Source organism: Rhinoderma darwinii, chromosome 2, assembly GCF_050947455.1.
Source record: "Rhinoderma darwinii isolate aRhiDar2 chromosome 2, aRhiDar2.hap1, whole genome shotgun sequence".
NCBI classification, from domain to species: Eukaryota; Metazoa; Chordata; class Amphibia; order Anura; family Rhinodermatidae; genus Rhinoderma; species Rhinoderma darwinii.
The window spans coordinates 285,507,512-285,528,490 of record NC_134688.1 but is presented as its reverse complement, the minus strand read 5'-3'; the positions used below and the strand labels follow the sequence as shown (position 1 = coordinate 285,528,490).

Sequence of the window (20,979 nt, the reverse complement as noted above, 5' to 3'; positions counted from 1 at the left end):
CTTGATAGGATATAGATCAGCAGGGGCTATTGCATCCCAGTTCAAAGCACCGATTCATCAATTTAGATAGTGTGTGCTTTAATATGCCATAAATATTTAATAGGTGTGGGTTCCAGAGGTAAAACATGCACCGATCTCCAGGAAATGTGCTCTGCTGTTCATGCAAATCCCATAGATATGAATAGAGCTGCACGCGAGTGGCCACCTCCATTTATTCTCCACCTGGATGTGCAGGCTGCCTCACCAGCCAGGAGTGGGTACAGGGGCCCCTATTCTGGAGAGAGTTGGTGTTAGAGGTAGAACCTGCTCCTATTAGATGTATTTATGGAATTCCTGGTGGGTATACTATAAATGTCTATAACCAATTAGCCCCTTCCCACCCTGTGCCACAACAGTACATCATGGGTTTTTCTTGCCACCTGCTGTACTAGTTCAGTGATGGTGTGGGCTCAGATCCTGAATTGCAGGTGTTATGCTGTATGACACACCTGACATCCTGGTCGTTTAACGCCTACTGTGGTGGCTATGAACCATGGCATCTAATGAGTTTGAAAATGGGAAAGGGCTTAACTGTTGACTTACTATAGCAGCCGGGGCCTAAAGGCCAATAAGTCAGCATTAACCCCTTAAGTATAAAGCCTATTTTGGCATTAAGGCCTGCAGGAATTTTATTTTCGAGAATCCTACGTTCAGAGAGCCTTAAACTGCTTTTTTGACAAACTTTTTTTTTTTTTTGCGGGACAAGTTGTATTTTTTTTAAAAGCACCAATTTGGGGTATATATAACCTGTTATGGGGGGGGAGGGGAGTAAATGGGCAAAAAAACTTACCTTTATTCTATGTAACCACAGCACTCCTTTAGATGTACAGAAAAAATATTTAATAGTGAATAAACTTTATTTAGATGTTTTCCAACATATTTTGCCTAGACTTTGGGAGATTTACTGTACTGTTATTACAAATACAATGTTTCGGTCCTGCCAGGACCTTGTTAACGGCAGTGACCTGTGAAAATGTACAAGATAGAAATTACAAAAGGTCGCCGTTCACCTAAAGTTGTAGTAAAAAGCAGACTGCCTACTATTTAAGTGGTGCAAAAACATTAAAAGATTAAAAATGTATCTTAGTATTGATCCATATTATAGGCAGACACACATTCCTATTTATAACACATATATAAATATCAAGCATAGAAGACTAGTAAAAGGGAGTAAATTGTCTGACAATATTATGGCATTAAAATGTTAAGTAAAGGAAATCAATAGTATGGATGGTCATTATTGCATAGCAAGACAAGAGTACCCCATAAGGCTGGAATATCCATAGGTTTAAAAAAACAGAATAAGCAGCAAAATATATCAGTCCATATATAGAAATAAATATTTCACTAAAGTATCGGGGCTTGTCCACAATTTCTGCAGCAATTCCGTTGTCAGGCTCTCCGCTGCAGCAAAAACGCACCATTTCCTGCAGTTTTTATGGCAGAAAATGGTATGTAAATTGCTGTGTTTTTCCCAATGTTAGGAGCTGGAGACATCTCTCAAATGCAGCAATTCTGCCCACTTTCCATAGCCGGAATTGACATGCTGCAGTCTGAAATATAAGCACTGCAGGTCAATTTCAGCTCGGAAATTTTAAGCAGCCTGTGGATGAGATTTGTTAAACCTCATCCACTATGCTGCTACTGTATTCTGTGCTTTTTCCGGCCGAAATCCTGGCCGGGAAAAAACGTGGCAATTCCGCAGTGTGGAGCAGCCCTTCATTAAAAAAAAAAATCATATTACAAACAGGCAACATGTATTTTCATAGAAGATAATTAACATACCTGTAGTTATAGTGAAAAAAAAAAGTCAAGAGGTCTGGATGGATGAATCATCTGGAAAGCAGGACTGCCAAATGTGTGACTTCTTATTTAACATCTGCTAGAAGTGCATAGGGGCAGCGGAGAGAAGGGAGCTCTTACCATAGTAGTAAACTGAGCTGTTGCCGTGTTAACTGTGCTTGCGTTCAGACTGAGCAGGCGCGGAAGAAAATACCGACGTGGATACTAGGCCATATAAATTCATAGATCTATAGGCGATTGTGCTAAGGAATATTGGCATGTATATCCACATGAGAAATATAAGGGTATGTTCACACAACCTATTCAGCTGTTTTTCGGGCTGCATACATCTGATACGGCTGATTTCAATGGGAAATACTGCGTTCTGTTTCGACAGGGCGTTTCTTTAGGCCTAATTTTTCATTGACTCCATAGAAAAACGGCTCCAAAAACGGCCGTAAAAAATGCAGCGAAAAACTAGTTTTGTTTAAAAAAAAAATGGCTGAAAATCAGGACCTGTCTTTGCTTGAAAACAGTGCTGTGGTTTTTTGTGCGTGTGAACATACCCTGAGTGCTAAGGAAGATAAGGGGGGGTAGTGAGATTAGAGTACCAGTATGTATGTTCACAATTCTAGGTATTATGTAGGACAAAAGCATATCCGATTGGAGAGGAATGACTCCAGAAGTATGTCATACAGTAATTATTAATGAGATCCAATTGCTCATCAATTTAATATCTGAAATGTAACTTATCATGTTCACTCCTAGTTATAGATGGCTAGAGATATTTTCCATAGACCATAACCTAGTCTAATGGTTTGATCTGGTTTATAGCGATACCTGTCATTATCAGTTAACGAGTTTGCAAAGAAAAAAAATTCAATATTTTATCATTTATATTAATGCAAAGGCCAGGTTAAATTTGCAATTGAGACCCCCTAGGAGAAAGGGATTACAGCAGACATTCTGGCCAAAAAACTGCGTACATTTTTGTTTTTTTTCGGCTGGAATACCCTGCGGCGTGCAGGGTGGATACGCTGTGTGCTATTAGGCAACTTATCCGCTCGGTGTGAACATATACTTGGCCCAATATCTGCTTTGACTAAAAAAATCATGAAGATTCTTCGGTTGTTACAATTTAGAAAAGCACAAGTTGCACAACTTCAGAATGCATTACTTACCCAATGTTGGCCAGTGCTTGCGTAAAACCTGGAAGTTTAGGCATCAAATGATGGTAAGTGTTGATGAAAGGTACTTGTTGTAAAGTAGGTCTAACAGTTGGGCGTCTCCAAATGGTGTACGGATTCATAGGCTTTCTATTGAACCTGTACACCACTTGCTCAGCTTCCTGAGGAAAGCCGATCAGAGACCAAGCGGCACGACGCTCACCCAAGCACTTCTGCAGCTTTGTTTTAGTGATCGTGGGGGTCTCGGTGCTTGGAACCCCACTGATCTCAGCTTCTGACATGTCAGAAGCTTGGAACCCCACTGTTGTAAGCTTCTGACATGTCAGAAGTTTTTTCAAATTTTGGACCGTTTTAATAAATGCGGCCCAAAGCGTCAACTCCATGTCTAATCTGAGATATTTGATAAGACTTTACCTGTAATTCCTGTTTATAAGTAACTTTTTCAAACTGAACACACTGCATGTAGTGTGGCTCCAGACATCAAGGTCAACCATACAGAACAGTGCTGAGTGCCACTGGTAAAAATTCCAATATACGCACATGTAAAAAAAAGCATATCACAAGATTTACTTTCAGTGCTGACCACTCTGCTTTGGTCAAAGTTTGCCTTGCAGCCGTGTCAATGAAGTGTGGGGATATCCACTGTGCTGGTTTTCGATTGAGTAGTTTGTGTGCTTTTTATCACACATGTTACTCATACAACAAGCATGCGCACAATATTAACAATGGGCGTTTTATAACAAACGCAACAAAGCATGGAACATACATCAATTTAAGGGTTTCACAGCTCTTGGTTGAAAAACCACGTATTATATAATGCCTTGCACATATTAGGGATCTGTTTAGGGCCAAATGCAGAAAACTAAAACTGGCGCCATAAGTGTCAAAGCCATATAGTATGGAAAGGGAGGAAACCTCCAGCTCACCGGTTTGTTGCGTCTCCGGACACTTCGCTCGGATCCCCGCTACTTCACATCCTGGGACTGCGTCTCCTTTTCAATTTTTTAATCCAATTTCTCCAATAAAAGTGGGAATGCCATTTCCTTTATAAACAAGACCTTGACACAGCGCTGGATCATTTCTTTCTTTTTCTATGTCAAAGCCATAATTAAGCTTACAACTTCCCTGTCTTAGACATCTAGTCTAGTAGCTATTAAAGGGTTGGAGAAGTTATAATCAAATTTATGATATTTGGTCCCTGAAAAACATGGGTTTAGTAGCATCTGCAAACAAATATCTAAAGGGTATTGTAAGCTTCTCCCAACCAGGGCCGGCCTTAGAGGTGCGCGATCGCACAGGGCGCTGCACCTTCCCAGCATGTAGGGGGCGCCACTGGGCTCTGCCTCCACTCTGTTCTTAGTTACACACATGGAGTAAATAAGAGCAGAGGAGCAAGAGAAGAGGAGGAAGCTCTGCCCACAGTCCGTCCTGCAAGAAGCCTGTGATCCTGTCAGCAAGGAGAGATGGCGAGTATGTGTGTGTATACAGTATGTGTCTGTGTATATGTTAGTGTGTCTCTCTCTCTGCATGTGTTTGGCTCTTTGTAAAACATTGTGTTCAATATTAAAGTAGAACAGATAAACCGAAGATATCTGTGCTGCCCCTTATATACACCTTCCTGCCCCTTATATAACCTGCTGTCCCTTATATACCCTGCTGCCCCTTATATACCTGCTGCCCCTTATATACCCTGCTGCCCCCTATATATACCCTGCTGCCTCCTATATATGCAGGTAACATCTACTACATTATCTGTACTCATAGAGTTATCACTGTGTGTTATCTGTGGTGTTACATAGGAGTGCAGATAATGTCTACTACATTATGTATGGAGTTATCACTGTGTGTTATCTGTAGTGTTACATAGGACTGCATGTGAAATCTACTACATTACATGTACAGGGGATATATGGGTCTGTTTGTGAATGTGTCTTTGTTCTTGTATATATGTGCCTTTTATGTATTTGTATATGTTCCTGTCAGTGTATTTATCTGCCGGTGTGTGTGTGTATATGTGGCTGTACGGCTATATATTTACCTGTATGTATATATTCCAGAATGGGTGTATGTATATTTGCCTGTATGTCTAAATACCTGTCTTTATGTATGTAAAGTATATATGTTCCAGTATGTGCGTGTCTGTGGTTAATTTTTGGTTTGTGTAGGGGGCGGCAATAGAGAGTCCCGCACAGGGTGCCATCCAACCTAAGGCTGGCCCTGCCCCCAATCAAAAAAAATCACAGGTGTCGGCAAAGATGGAAAAACAAAATGCACTGTAGTTGAGCTAAATAAAAATGTAGACAGCCTGGTACACTTTTATTCCCAGTTCACATGGAGTTTTTTGGAGCTGATTTTGATGCGGAAACCATGTCTGAATCAACGTCCGAGACCGCCTCCCTTTAATTTCAATGGGAGGTGGAGGTGGGTTCCCCCCCCCCCCGTGGTGGCTTTTAGTTGGTCGCAGGAAAAAAAGTGGCATGTTTTTTCTTGCCGCGCTTCTGCTTCTGACCTCCCATTGAAATAAATCATAGGCAGAAAAAGCGTGTTTTGCTGCTTTTTTTACCCGCGGCTCTCAATGGCCCATGGCAAGGAAGTGCAGGCAGGTAAAAATCTGCCTCAAAATTCCTGAAGGAATTATGAGGCAATTTTTTTTGTATGCAAAATCCTCCGTGTGAACAGGGCCTTAGGGTATGGGGCACATGGGGTGGATTAATTGTGTATTTTCCACAGTGGATTTTGTTGAACAAATCTCATTGAAGCGTTGCGGAAGAAATCTGCTGAGAAAATAAATTGATCTGCAGTCCAAATTTATAATCCGAAGCATGCGGCGATTCTGCAGCAGAAATTGCAAAAATTGCAAATCTGAAAAAAAAAGTCTATACTTCCCTAGCGTTGTCATAGCAACGGCTTCTTGTTATCTTGGCTGTTCTCTGTGTTGCTGGCCTCCTGGCATGCCGTTTTATGTCATGTGACTGCTGCAACCAATCACAGGCTGTAGTTGTCACATGGGCTGCAACGTCACCACAGGAGGCTAGGCTGCAAGGAGACCAGACAAATGCGTCGCTATGGCATCTTTTGTTTCTGCTGTTTTCCGCAGCGGCAATTCCGGACAAAAATCTGCACCACAGTTTGGTGCGGTCTTTTGGACGGGATTCCCTGCGAGTTCTAGGTCGGATATGCTGCATACTTTTTTGCAGCGTATCAGACCCATGTGCACATATCCTTAGGCCGGGTTCCCACGTAGCGTAAAATCTGTGGAATTCTGCCTGGAAATACCGCAGCATTTACAGCAGCAGCAAAGTGGATGAGATTTCAAGAATCTCATGCCCAGGCTGCGGTAAAAAAAAAACACAGCGTAAACGTTAATAAATCTGCTTGCAGTGCGGAATTTGCCACAGAATTTCAATTTATGCTGCGTTTTTGTTGCGGGCTTTCGCCCATTAAATTCAATGGGGGATGCAAAACCAGCAAAAGAAAGCCAAGTGTTGCGTCTTTTGCAGCGGAATCGCAGCGACAGAGCATGCCAAATGTGGAATTATTCACGTTTTAATGCAGGTTAAAGGTATGTTCCTACGTAGCGTAAACACTGTGGATTTTCTGTATCATATTACAGTAGCAGCAAAGTGGATGAGTTATGAACAAATCTCATCCACATGCTGAGTAAAAAAATCTGCTGAAAAACCGTTCATAAATAGACCTGCGGTGGGTTTTCTTAATCCATAGCACGTCAATTTATGCTTCAGAATCACTGCTTTTCAGTTGGGGGTTTCCCCTATTGAGTTCAATGGGGAGGTAAAACCCGCAACAAATAGCAAATGTTGTGACTTCTGTGGAAGAGAACCTCCGATTCCACTACAAAAATTACAGCTCAGAAAAAACAACTTTTTTTTGTGTAAAATGAATATCAAATGTTTATACTTGCAGCTCGGATGTTGCCATAGCGACGCTTTCTTCGGTTTTCTGTGCAGCCCGGCCTCCTGGGATGATGTTTTATTCCATGTGACTGCTGCAGCCAATCATAGGCTGCAGTGGTTACATGGGCTGCAGCGTCAGCACAGGCGGCCAGCCACGACGAGAACAGAAGAAAGCTGTGAAAACATAGACCAGGGTAAATATAAACGCTTTTTTTTTTTTTTCCAGCCACTGTATTCCGCAGCAGAGATTCTGCCCAAAAAACTGCACAATTTGGTGCGTTTTTTTATTCGGGCAGAATTCCCTGCGGGTTCCAGGACTGATGCGCAGTGTACTTTTACGCAGCTTATACGCCCTGTGTGAATATGGCCTAAATCTTACACTGTTTTGATGCAACTGGTGAAAAATATATGCAATAACTTGGCAAAATGCAACATTGGCTGCTGGAAAATGCAAGAGGACTGGAAGAAATTATAAGATCATTAAAGGACTTGTCCAGTTTAGAAAACTTTTTTTATGCAACCTATTAAGGAATTTAGAGTTTATAGAGGGGATCCTCTGTTCAGGATCGTTATCTCTAGGCTAGAGTGGAGAGCATCTCCAGAGGACCCGTCTTATATTGATCCGAATGGCCACGGTGTAATTCTTAAAATTGAACACTTACTGCCAAGTGTCCCCACAGATAACAGCAGATTGCTGGGGGTCCCAAGAGAACACCTTTCCATTCTAATAGGGTTAAGGTCTGTATTTAATACAATCCCTTTAGGAGTGAGGATGCGATACAACAGCACAGTGCTTAGCATAGGATTCCTCTTGCATGGTTATCCAGGAGAGCAGACAATAGATATGCAAACAATGGATAAGATTTTCTTTCTGCATATCCAGCTTTACACCAAATTGGGCCAAATCAAAATCAACATGGAGGAAAATATAACATAGGAAATGGAAGGCCAGTTTGTAGTGGAATCATCATTTTGAAGGTTGCTGGATGACAATATGTAGTCTTTATCAAGAGCAATCATAATCTGGTTTCTCTTAAATCAGGACATGAGGTCATTCTGTGGGTCAATATTCCACACTTAACTTCTGTATTTCATCAGTAATTGATGCATTAAGGCCCTTTTACACTCGGCCGGTGCAGCGAGCGCCAATCAACGAGACACTGTTGATCGGCGCTCGTTTACTCCTGTCACATGGCGCTATGGATAGGGACAAGCGGTCGTTACTGTGATGGCTCGTCCTCATACAATATCATGTCGGCAGCGCGTCTCCCTGTTTACACAGGGAGATGTGCTGCCGACAACGATTATATTTCACTTTTTTAAAACTATACGACCAGCAGATGATCGAGTTTGCTCGTTCATCTGCTGATCGTTCCAGTTTACACAGGGAAGTTATCGGCAATGAGCATTCGATCAACGCTCATCTACCCGATAATCGTCCAGTGTAAAACCCCCTTTAGACCTGCATATTGTGCAGGGGTGGCATTATCCATTGTGCTCTTTATGGCAATTCCGGAGTTGACAATAAGAATTCCTTGTACACCCTTCTGGCTCTGGATTCTCTTTAGGGTATGTTCACACGTGGCAGATTTGTTGCAAAAATTTCTGAGATTGAAAAGCTGTTTCATACATCTGAATAGGGTTGTTTCTGCAGCAGGTGCATAGATTTCTGAAAATCCTGTTCAGATAAATGGCACCGTTGCAGAAATTTCTGCCACGTGTGAACATTCCCCTAAGTTTGCCATAGTGGCCGCCTCCCCTCAGTTCTATTGCATTGGAATCTTGCAACAGTTTGACACCATAAGTTTAAACAATTTAATGATGTTCTATGTATAACATGATGCATAATTCAGCTCTTAACAATATTTCAGTTTAAAAATCGACATAAAAAGTTGAACGTTTTTGAAGCTTCTCTTTAGGGCTTAATTCTTTATGGATTATGAATGATCTTGGACAAGTTTAAAATTGGAAGTAAAAGGTACAGCACAAAGCCTGACCACTACAAAAAAAGTTTAAAAAAAAAAACCGCAAAAACGGTTATTGGAATTGCTTCTATGGGAGATAGCAAACCCACGTCATAATACTGCAAGTAAATGCATTAGTTTTACATGCAAATTTAATTGGGAATAAAAAGCAACCAATATACCAAGGAAAAGAATGCGGGAAAAAAAATAAATAAAAAAGAGTCAGCATATCCTACAAAATAAGTGTCTGCCACAGGTTTGAAAATCGAATTTCACTAGCATTAGAAGTCCAAGTGTGAACTTTTTGCATTGATAAGCTGAGTAAAATGTGTCCCGCTGCTGTGATTCCAACCCATCAACTAGAAGGCCCTGTTCAGTTTTTTTTGTGCTAATTTTGCCGTGGAAACCGTGTCTCAAATCAGCACTAAAAACCGCCACCCATTGAAATCAATGGAGGAGTTTTTTCCCCACTCATGCTTTTAGCCACTTGCAGGAAACAAAAAGCAACATGCGCTTTCATGGCTCGGTTCAGTCTCCGACACCCCTTTGAAATCAATGGGAGGCAAAGAAAGCTTTTTTTTTTACCCAAAAACCGCAGCACGAAAGTGCTGGCAGGTCAAAACCTGCCTCAAAATTCCTGAAGATTTTTATTCTGCCTGCAAAATATCATATGGTGGATGGAATTCAGCGGCAATACTCTGCAGCACCACCAGAGTGGAAATGAAACTGTACATAGTTTTCATTGAAATCAATGTACGTAATTGGACAAGCCGGTTCTTCATACAAAGAGATGCTTTGTAGGGACTCTGTGCTCTGGCGTACATATACAGGTCCCCCCTTTATTAACTTAGAATTACCTAATAGGATGTACAACTCCTTTAATTTTTACTCCATTTATTGCCATAACGGTTTTACAATTTTGCTGGTTGCCCTTGGAAAGAGAGAACAGTTTGTCTAGTTTGCAGTCAGAAATGTGATGCAACTGTCACCTGAGCTCACAAAATGCTCTCATTAAATAGCAATACATGATGATATTTACAGTATTTGCAAAGTTAGATGCAGAGCCATATTATGGCTTTACTCAACTTTTTTTATTTTCTTAAAAGTGTTTTTTTTTTAAAATAACAATGTGACAATGTGACCGCTTGTAGTCCGAATTGTACAAAATTTGAAATGGCAAATCGGAGACTGAACCTATGCCTGCTTTTATTTTCCAAGGGGCCTGCTCAACCAGATTCGGGAACTAATATTTCTAAGGCTCTTTAGAATATGAAAGCAGAGATTTGATTGGTTGCTAAAGTTATATGTATAATAGGTTATATAATATTAGTCGTATAATTTTGTTATACCAAAACGCCATGAATAGGGATTAATGTATATGGCAGCCATTTGTTCTGAATTACAAACAATTACACAGAGGTCCACTGGTTATTCATTTATTATGATGCATTCTTTATATACCGCTGGGACTAGACTATGGGAACAGGACAGCTTACATTTCACATAAAACGCCATATGGGAAATTGCTTCCTGTGGACTCAGAGAGGGTGTAAACCAGTCCCAGCACAACAGGACCACACCAGTGTAAACAGTGACCCTACTACTCAGTCCCTTTGTTTGTGCTTCTTGTGCTTTTTTTTCTTTTTCTTGGAGGTCTTTTTGCTCTTCTCTGTATGGCGTCTCTTCTTTCTGGAGGGCTCAGAGTCTGAACTTTCAGAACTGCTACTTGCGTTCTCTGTTCCTGAAGAATCCTCTTTGTCTTTTCGATGTACTTTTCTCTTCTTTTCCTGGTGGTGAGAAAGTAAAGCTGGTGAGACGGTAAACCGCCAACTATTTATTGGTTACCAACGGTGTTACAACAGCTTTGTATCACGCCAGAACTTTCTAAGAATGGAAATAAGAATTGAAGAACAGTCAGAAGCTTAAAAGCATAGCATTGAGCAAATGAGGACCTAATCTGTCCAGACAGTTTTTTTATTTTTTTTATTTATCATTACACGCAGAGAATAATTTGCGCTAAGTAATCTAACTCTTAAAATGCACCTTCAATAGTGTTGAACTATGTTTAGGGAGGACAAAATAAGAAATCTAGGCTCTGCAATGAAAGCTCCAGCTGTTGGCAGCCTGAATATGCATGGTCTTAAAGGGAAGGTGTTGCCAGCAAAACATGTTTTTTTTTTTTTAGTTAAACAATTAGTGTGTGGGTGATTAAACATTGTTCTAATTATTTTTATTTTTTTTCACGAGTCAGGAAATATTATAAATTGGATTCAATTTATAATATTTCCCAGCACTGGTCACTAGATGGAGCCATTCCCAAAATTGCAGCATTGCATGTGGTAAAGCAACCACATTGCTTTATGCTGCAAAATTGGGTAAAAATCCCTCGCTCTACTGAGCTCTCAGAATCCCCCCCTCCTTTATCCTGGCTAGTGCCGGGAGAAACGAGGGGTTTGAACGGTCTAACCTCCTACACTGTGTGTCGCCATTTTTTGAGCTAACACACAGTGTAGTAGGTTAACATACAGTAGTAAACACACAGTAAAACACGAACATACATAGAAATCACTTACCTGCTCCAGTCGCCGCCGCTCCCTCCGGTCCGTCCGCTCCGTCTGCTACCGCCGCTCCAAGTGCACAAGTCCGGAAGTAGTAATCTTACTGTCCGGCCGCGACTTCCGGTCCACAGGAAAATGGCGCCGGACGGCGCGCATTTCAAATTGAACTGTGTGGGAGCGGCGCATGCGCCGTTCCCACACAGCGGCGTACACGATAGTGGATGGAACGGGCCCCGTTCGCAGTCCCTATGGGACTGGAGCTGCCGTATTCCATGTCTGTATGTGTCGTTAATCGACACATACAGAAATGGGAAAAAAAATGGCAGCCCCCATAGGGAAGAAAAAGTGTAAAAATAAAAAAAAGTAACACACAAACACACAAATTAATCCAAACGTTTTGAATAAAGCACTAACATCTTTAACATATTAAAAACATTTTTGGGGTGACACTGTTCCTTTAAGACTGTCCACAGACTGACATAGTTTATGTACTAAATAGAAAAGAGAAACTACTGCTCATCTAGTCGACAATTATACCTTTTTTTTTTTGACAGGCTTGTCCGTTTTCTTGTGCTCGCCCTCCCCTTCATCGTCTTCTGGTACTAAACTGTATTTTGTTCCACCAGGCTGCATGAAACAGTCTTTGGAAAAGTGACCTAAAAGAATTAATGCAGCATTTAAAAAGAATATTAGGGGTTGTTAGGGCCGCGGAACGCAAACTCCACTTATCTGCCTCCCGCAGATCTTCCTCTTCCTGCCGACGTCTCCCTCCCCGGAGACACCAGCACATGCGTCCGCACTGTCCCGTAGTGTTCACTAGAGGGCGCGCACTGGTTCGCAGCCTTAAAGGGCCAGCGTGCGCATATGTAATTAATTATGCTCAGATCACCTTGAACTATAAAAAAAAGGGCCCTGCCCTTTTGATCCTTGCCTGAGCGTTGTTTGTAATTCCCATGTTAGTCTTGCAAATGGTTCCTTAGTGTTGTCCTGTCCCCAGTGTTCCTGTGCCCTGCTACCTGTATCCTGTGCTGTTTTAGTAGTGTCCTGCTGCACCTGTTGTCATCCGCCACGTCTGGCACAACCTACTGCACCGGATGTCATCCGCCACGTCTGGCGCAACCTGCTGCACCTACTACCATCCGTGCCAGAGCCCCTGCCACCATCTGGACTATTTCAGGTACCCTTGTGCTACGAACTTGTACAGACTTTTGCATAGACTGTAACTTGGCCAGCTGCCTCTCCGCTACGGCGGAGCGGCCTAGTGGGTCCAAATACCCCTAGATCGTTACAGGGGTGTCCTTTTGCCATGCTTTATGTCAAAAGGTTTAAAAGCGGTTTCCCTATGATTAAATATTACATTTCTCTGCTAGAACAGGCAAAAAATAACAATTTTCACATCGGGATTTTGCCAATACACACTTGTTATAGTGCCCCCTGGTGGTATTTTGATTCCCTCTCAGAATGTCCACTCAATGTCACCAGTACTGGGTAAAAGTAGCTGCTTATAGTGTGCCCATTCTGAATGGCTGGCCTGCACAATACCAGGAATCGCTTTGCCTCACATGTACAAGAGAAAACAGGTGGTGAAACTTAGCTACAGGGCATGTGTGACCACCGGCACTGGACACATTCGATGGATGTTCTGAGACAATCAAAAGAACACCAGGGGCACGATAGCAAGAATGTAACAGAAATACCTAGACACATTAGCAAAGAATTTGCAGGCGCTATATAAAGATTATAATACTACTCACTGATAACCAAGATCTTATAAACATTGCCAAAAGATCACGGTTACCAGTTTTACTAACATGGAGAAATGCAGGGTACCCACATGTGAAGAATAATTACAGTGGAACTTTTTTTCTCTTCTTAATAGAACCTGAACAATAAATGGCCTGCATAAGTGGGCAATGCTATAATTCTTGAACCACAAATTATTTTTATTTTTTTAGGAAAACATCTTCTGCATGCACACACATCTTAACAATATGTCATGCGTACATAGAAGTAGCATTAAATCTGTAAATTTATTACAATATTTTTTTTAGCTGCTGAGGACTCCTGACAGTGCCTTTGCTCTGATGGTACCTGATGGACCTTGCTCATGCTGAAGGCTACAGACAGGAACCTGTATCCTCAAACACACCATCTTGCCATACACCAGATGCTTTCCATCCAGGAGAGGCTCTCCGCGTAAACTTACCGGATGCTGCAGCAGAAGCCAAAGTATATAGACCCCGTTTATAGACTTCATCAGCTGCATGGTTACGCGAATGCTGCATTACTGCAACCTTACTGTAGGTCTATACATCTCTAACTACTTGCTCAATGGACCATAGGATTACATTTTTTATGTACAATTCACTTCTGACTTTAACAACCTATAAAAAGGAGTCTGTATAGTGGCTGCTTATCCTACCTTTACACCCGCACTTGTTACACACAGTGTTCAGCACAGCCTCCAGTGTAATCTTCTGCTTGCTGTAGTCCCTAAACTCCCGTCTTTTTCTCTCATCTTGCCTGAAGAGGACAAACAGCGTTAATGGAAACAGAAGATGGAATGAAACGAAGATTGCCGTCTTTGCCATCACTTACTCCAGCACCACATTATTGCTGTCCAAATCTTTTCCAGTTCCTTGGTGCACAACTTTCATGGATAAGGAGATTTTTTCCTTCCCATCTTTTATCTGAAACAAGAATGCTGACATTTTTCACTCTGAAAAAACGACAAACCCCTTAAATCTATTTACGCTCATTTGGATCCCAATGTAATTTGAGGTATTGCCTGTTGAAATTACAGAGATGGCCAACATGGGCTAAGAAAAGGTCTTCCATCATCACACTGCTGAAAAGAAGGCTTAAAATGAGTTCTCTACAACACTAACATTGATTCTTATTCTTAGGAAAGGTCATCAATGTTTAATCGGTGGATGTCTAACTTCCAGGACCCCTCTGGACAGCACAATGAACAGGCTATTGTGCTCCTGCAAGCACCGCCTCTCCTTCATTGCTTACACAAGCAGAGGCTCAGAATGGGGTGAGCTGCAGTACCAGGTACAGCCACTCATATGGATGAGCCAATTTGCCTATCTAACCAATGAAGAGGATGCGGCACTCTCAAGGGCATTACTAAATCTAAGGATAGGCCAGCAATGTTAGAATCCCAAAGATGCTGGAGGTGTCAACCACCCTCATTTTTACGGCAGAGATTCCATAGTCGCTATTGATAGCAGTATCTAAGCAGTTAAACAGCCAGGAACGGAGTTACCCACTTTCTCAGCCGTTGCAGTAAAATAAAATATCATTATGCTTACATTACCCCTGAGTCCCAACCCAGGATCCTCTGCTGTACAATCCCACCATAGCTATAAAATGATAAAGTGATAGTAGTACAAAAGATGGCTACAGACCAAACAATCCTATGTAGTCACCGGAAGAAGAGACGTGCGAAACACCTGTTGGGGTTTCTCTCCCAACCCTGGATTGTTTGGTCTGTATACCCTGACTTACTTTACGTGGTTTTGACTTTCTCGTGTGTGCATATTGTTAATGCTATGTCTGCACGTATATGAAACTTACAGTGAGGTAGCCATCCTTTGTACTACTAGCACTTTATCAATATATAGCTATGGTGGGATCGTACAGTAGACGATAGTGGGTAAGGACTCATGGCTAATGTATACACGATGATATTTTGTTTTACTAATAGTTGTTTTACTATGGACATTAATAAAATATATATGAATTGATTTTATTTCTGTGCATTAGTTCTCTTTGTTGGTGGTTAATAACTGATCTTAGATACATCTACCACCAAACAAATTTCCAAAACGAAGGAATTTCAGTGTTGTATAGAGCCTACGAACCTCTCTGATATTGCGGAGTTATTTTAAGCCACTGGAAATCTGACATAACCAGTATTAAAAATGTGTCCAAGAGGTCTGGGCACTGGTTTTGGAAATTGGCAGCTGTCCGAGTTGTTCTTCTGACATGTCTATGGCATGGAAGAACATCTATTTTGGATTAGTTTTCCTCTTTGGTTTTTTTACATTTAGTGAACATGGTCCACGGAGATGTTTTTTTTTATGGACGAGAAAGAGAAGGAGCTGCGTACATAGAGATCAATGTATGTGGCTTGTCTACATAGGCAGTCTGACAAGAAGCAAAACACATCCATACAGTGCCAGTTGCTGAAATTGTACAGTCTTACACAATAATTCACGTTTTGTACCTCACGGCCAATGACTTTCACCCACACTTTCTCTCCAACATCTACTACTTCAGATGGAAGTTCAACATGGGCAGATGACATGTGTGTTCTGTGAACAAGACCTGGTAAGTAGAAAAAAAAAATATTTGATAGAAACTTTGATTGAACATCCTAGGTTTTATTTTACAGTAGTTTAAGAAAATGGTTAGAAAAGCACAGTCCATCTTCTTACCTTGTCTTCTGCTGCCTGGTATTTTAATAAATGCTCCATAGTCGGTCACATTTGCAACCTGTGGATAATTAGATATTAGCATTGCTTCCAAAAGAGGCATGAATGACCCAGTATTATTAAAACACCATATGTGACTACAAGGCCAGATGTGAGAGAAAATACAGAGGGTTCACCACAAGGTGCAAACCATTAATCAGCCTCAAAAATAGAAAAGCCAGATTAGACTTTGCCCAACAACATGTAAAAAAAAGACAGCCCATTTCTGGAACAGCATGAAACTAAGATCAACCTGTACCAGAATGATGGGAGGAAGAAAGTATGTAGAGGTCTTGGAACGGCTCATGATCCGAAGCACACCACATCCTCTGTAAAACATGGTGGAGGCAGTGTGATGGCATGGGCATGCATGCTGCCAAAGGCACTGGGTCACTAGTGTTTATTGTTGATGTGACTGAAGACAGAAGCAGCTGGATGAATTCTGAAGTGTTCAGGGATTTACTTTCTGCTCAGATTCCACCAAATGCAGCAAGGTTGATTGGACGTCACTTCACAGTACAGATGGACAATGACCCAAAACATACTGCGAAAGCAACCCAGGAGTTCAAGACAAAGAAGTGGAATATTCTGCAATGGCCAAGTCAACCCGATCGAGCATGCATTTCACTTGCTTAAGACAAAACTTAAGGCAGAAAGACCCACAAACAAGCAACAACTGAAGACAGCTGAAGTAAAGGATGGGCAAAGAATCACAAAGGAGGAAACCCAGTGTTTGGTGATGTCCATGGGTTCCAGACTTCAGAAAGTCATTGCCTGCCAAGGATTCTCTACAAAGTATTTAAAAAAAAACATTTCATTTATGGTCATGTTAATTTGTCCAATTACTTTTGAGCCCCTGAAATGAGGAGGTTGTGTAGAAAAATGGTTGCAATTCCTAAACGTTTCACAGGATATTTTTGTTCAACCCCTTGAATTAAACCTGAAAGTCTACACTTCACTTGCATCTCAGTTGTTTCATTTCAAATCCAATGTGGTGGCATGCAGAGCCCAAATCATGAGGATTGTCTCACTGTCCAAATAATTCTGGACCTAACTGTACATTCCCTAATAGAATATTAAAGGCCACACACACACAATCAGATTTGGGCAGTATTGTGCATTCATTATTTTTTTTTTTACTTTTAAGCCAAAATCACAACTGGATGCAAATAAGGCGAAGTTCACACTTCCGTTAGTATACGTTTACCTCTCTTCCGTCAGAGGAAGAGAGGATCGAAAGATTAAACGGAAAGCAACGGTTCTGTTAGAATTACCATTGATTTCAATGGTAATTCCTTTGTTTCGTTGTCTCCATTCGTTAGGCTTCTGTTTTTTTTTGACAGAAACAAAAGTGCAGCCTGCAGAACTTTTGTTTCTGTAAAAAAAAAAAAAATCAAAACCTAGTGAACAGAGACAAACGGACAGCAACTGAAACAAAAGTATTACCATTGAAATCAATGGTAATTCTAACAGAACCGTTGCTTTCCGTTTAATCTTTCGATCCTCTCTTCCTCTGATGGAAGAGAGGTAAACTGATACTAACGGGAGTGTGGAAGAAGCCTAAGGGAAGTTTAAATGTTATACTAATTCAAACTACCAGCTTCCCACTCATCTGTCCCAGCGAGTGCCTGCTCAGTGAACAGCAAATGTTTCCCATTTTGATCCAGGATCTGGTCTTACAAGCGCACACATTTTGCACCCTCAAACAACTGTTCAAGGACTGGATACATTGCACAGGACGCACAGTATGGTTACTGTGAAGGATGGTTTATTTGCTTATATTCTCTGTATGAAATTACATTGTGAATTATCAAGCAGGAGGCCGAATTACTAAGATATGTATTATGTGAAAGTGATGATAATGTGTAAATGATTTAGTTTCGTGCAGCAGCCATCTTGTCTGGAGTTCCCATCTTGGTTCTTTTGTAGTGAATAGAAAAGTCATTGTTCCTTTAATACAAGTAATGTTGATTTCGTATGTTTTATCTTTGACCTTGGTTCCCATGCGAAGTTGGTAGAGAATGGACAAGGAGGGAGATGGGAGGGTGGCAAGTATGCGTGAAGGAAGGTCTCCCCCATCTCCACGGGAACATTCTGTCCAAAAGAGATAAGGCCACCTGCAAACCTAATGTGTGAAGAATTATAATGATGTATCTGGGATGTATCTTATTGTATGCTTTGTACTGAATAACAAATATTGTTACATTGTCTCTGATTGGTTAACCTCAAGCTTACACCCCTTCTGAATTTCAGTATAAGGCTGGGTTCACACGACCTATTTTCAGGCGTAAACGAGGCGTATTATGCCTCGTTTTACGCCTGAAAATAGGGCTACAATACGTCGGCAAACATCTGCCCATTCATTTGAATGGGTTTGCCGACGTACTGTGCAGACGACCTGTTATTTACGCGTCGTCGTTTGACAGCTGTCAAACGACGACGCGTAAATGGACTGCCTCGGCAAAGAAGTGCAGGACACTTCTTTGCCACGTAATTTGAGCCGTTCTTCATTGAACTCAATGAAGCACAGCTCAAGATTTACGAGCGTCTCAGACGCCTCACATAATACGAGGAGCTTTTACGTGTGAAACGAGGCAGCTGTTAACAGTCTGTCTTTTCACACGTAAATGCCTCTCATCGTGTGAACATATACCCTTATAGTTTGAGCTTGGAAATAAACCTTCAGAGGAGTATTTTGAGCATATCAGCAGCGTCTGTGTGTTTTCTTCTCCTCTCTCGATATATATCGGTGAAATATCCTAATTAGGATACTGAATAACGGGGCCTGGCCTGAGAGTCTGTTTGGACTCGTATAAATTTCAGTCTAATATATTTTGAGCCATTGATTTCCACGACATTACGAATAGGGATACCTTGTCATATTCCATATGAAAACACGGGAAAAAAAAAAAAAAAAAAAAAAAAAAAAAAAAAAGCACAAACAGAACAAAAATACTAGGCAAAGCATTTCATTTGCTCATGTTAAAGGGGTTCTCAGGATTATTTTTCCCAGTCCTTTTCATGAAGAATAAGAGGGCTTTTTAATTACTTGATTAACAAAAAACTTTTTTTTTAAATTTAGATCAAGCACTTTAAGCAGGATATAACAGTAAAATGAAAAAATAAAAACATTATTAAAAACCATTAACGAATTCAGAAAGATCATTAATTTATTTTACCTCTCCTTGAAAGACTTCATACAATTCTGGCAAGTCATCCATTGCTTTCCAGTACTGTTCTATAATAGGGGATTTTGGGTTGTTAATACTTAGGATATTTTACAATTCTGTAGGGAAAAATACAATTATTTTTTTTTACTATAGAACAGAAAGAGATTGAATTTATTAACATTTATTCAATGAGCGGCTAATGACCCGTTATCGATCGCATCTAAGTTATGAACTTACATGTGATTGGAAACAACTCGATCACACGCAGGAACCGTTGACACTGAACCCGTCATTCCCACTGGCCTTACGGATACAGGGTTCAGCGCAAGATACAGCTGCTCTGTATACAGAATACAAAGCAGCTGTATCTCAAAAAGTCAAAATCATTTTTTAATAAAATGTAATTAGAAAGTTGCACCAATCACAAATGATACGGAATCCTAGAGTCGCCTAAAATTTACAGTGGAACTTCTATTCTGGCTTTCTATAATAAATTAGTAGGTATAAGAATTTCTTCTGGAAAAATATATTTCTTTTAATAAAGTCTCCATTAAATTTGTTCACCGATACCACAGCACCTGCATGGAAGAAGTACTTGCAACTATGTTCATACAAATAATAAGTTATGTCTAAAGTACTTCCGGATGGAAACAATCTGATGTCCGGCAGCTTTTGAGGGGATTATTGTTGAACACTGCGTTGAGATACTATTATACAATGGCAATGCTTGAGTGCATGAAGATCTCTAAGGCACGGTACAGATTGTGCGTTTCTAACAGGCGTTTTCTTTTGTTTGATGAACTATTATTGAGAAACATGGGAGTTTATCTACCAAAACAAGAAAAAGTATGTTAAAAACGCACAATGTGAACTGTAAATCAATATGCACCAACGCTTCCTGGATTACATAACGTCCGAACAGTGCTAAATGTCCATTGCCAGGCATTCGTAAATTGTATTATTTCCTCTAGTTTAGGAGTCAAAAGCCTTCAGCACTCCGGCTGCCGTGAAACTACAACTCCCAGCATGCCAAGACAGCCAAAGGCTTTATTCTTCCATTCAAAGGCGCTCTTGGCATGCTGGGAGTTGTAGTTTCACGACAGCTGGAGTGCCAAAAGTTGCTGACCCTTTCTGTAGATAATTATTCTCCGCCAAAAAATGTTTGATCATCACATGTTGCTGCGGTTCACAGAGGACACTACAGCAAGGCTTTTATGGGTGGAGTTCCCCTTTAGAGGTCTCTTTTCAAACAGCCTATTAGGGAATTCTGAGTTACAAGATGGGGGTGCCCGTTCAGGATCCTCATCTATTAGCCAGAACTGAAAACAGCTACAAAAACTAACAGCATTACAGTCCATTGATTGCAACATTAAATGTGTAACGCTTTCCATTTCCCTGTGGTGGCGCTGCAGGTAAACTAAATACTTGCGACTGAGGACCCCCTACACATTACGACTAAATGATGTGGATCCCTGCAGTGCCCTGTGATCATCTTATCATCGAGACCCTAATAACAAAGTGGCTTTGTCCGAAATCACAATCACGGATTCACAGACCCGTATGTTAAAGTGCCAGGCGTCCAGAACAGTGAATCTAACAGCAGAACGTCATGATCACCGGGATCTAATACACAACCCTGATCCTGCATACCACCAAATTACCCCCCATTACTCCCGACGAGAACGTAAAACAGACCTCGAGTTCCTTTCAGTATTTACCTTGCGTATGCCGCCATGTTAAGTCTCCTCCCCCAACCACAGCTCAGTGACCAATAGCAGATCAGCGTCCACATTCTATAACAGAACACAGGGCGAATCTCCTCCCACACGACATCCCTCCGCCAGTCATCGGTTTCTACATGCCGCTTCCCCTTTGCCACGTGAC

At 41.1% G+C, this 20,979-nt stretch overlaps 1 protein-coding gene across 5 annotated transcripts; it reads right to left on the bottom strand.

The window, feature by feature from the left end:
* Positions 1-10,306: 10,306 nt before the first annotated feature.
* ZCCHC17 (zinc finger CCHC-type containing 17) lies at positions 10,307-20,924 on the bottom strand. Of its 5 annotated transcripts, none has more exons than XM_075853383.1 (8): positions 20,814-20,924; positions 19,105-19,163; positions 15,890-15,947; positions 15,679-15,779; positions 14,043-14,134; positions 13,867-13,967; positions 11,982-12,100; positions 10,307-10,673 (listed from the first exon to the last, which is right to left on the bottom strand). In XM_075853383.1, exons 2-8 carry the CDS (start codon positions 19,144-19,146, stop codon positions 10,491-10,493), a joined length of 696 nt encoding a protein of 231 aa, XP_075709498.1. In that variant the 5' UTR covers positions 19,147-19,163; positions 20,814-20,924; the 3' UTR covers positions 10,307-10,490. The 5 variants fall into 5 exon arrangements, with proteins under 5 accessions (XP_075709498.1, XP_075709495.1, XP_075709496.1 ...); XM_075853380.1 differs by having other exon boundaries at positions 19,105-19,211; positions 20,814-20,920; XM_075853381.1 differs by lacking the exon at positions 20,814-20,924 and adding an exon at positions 20,791-20,813 and having other exon boundaries at positions 19,105-19,211.
* Positions 20,925-20,979: the final 55 nt, after the last annotated feature.

What these genes read in the sequence shown, in the direction of transcription:
- ZCCHC17 (XM_075853383.1), bottom strand. Translation starts at nt 19,146, where the DNA reads ATGGATGACTTGCCAGAATTGTATGAAGTCTTTCAAGGAGAG. An exon ending in ACCAGGCAGCAGAAGACAAG is followed by an intron (nt 15,780 to 15,889) that starts GTAAGAAGATGG and finishes TCTACTTACCAG; the next exon opens with GTCTTGTTCACAGAACACAC. An exon ending in TGAAAGTCATTGGCCGTGAG is followed by an intron (nt 14,135 to 15,678) that starts GTACAAAACGTG and finishes TTCTTGTTTCAG; the next exon opens with ATAAAAGATGGGAAGGAAAA.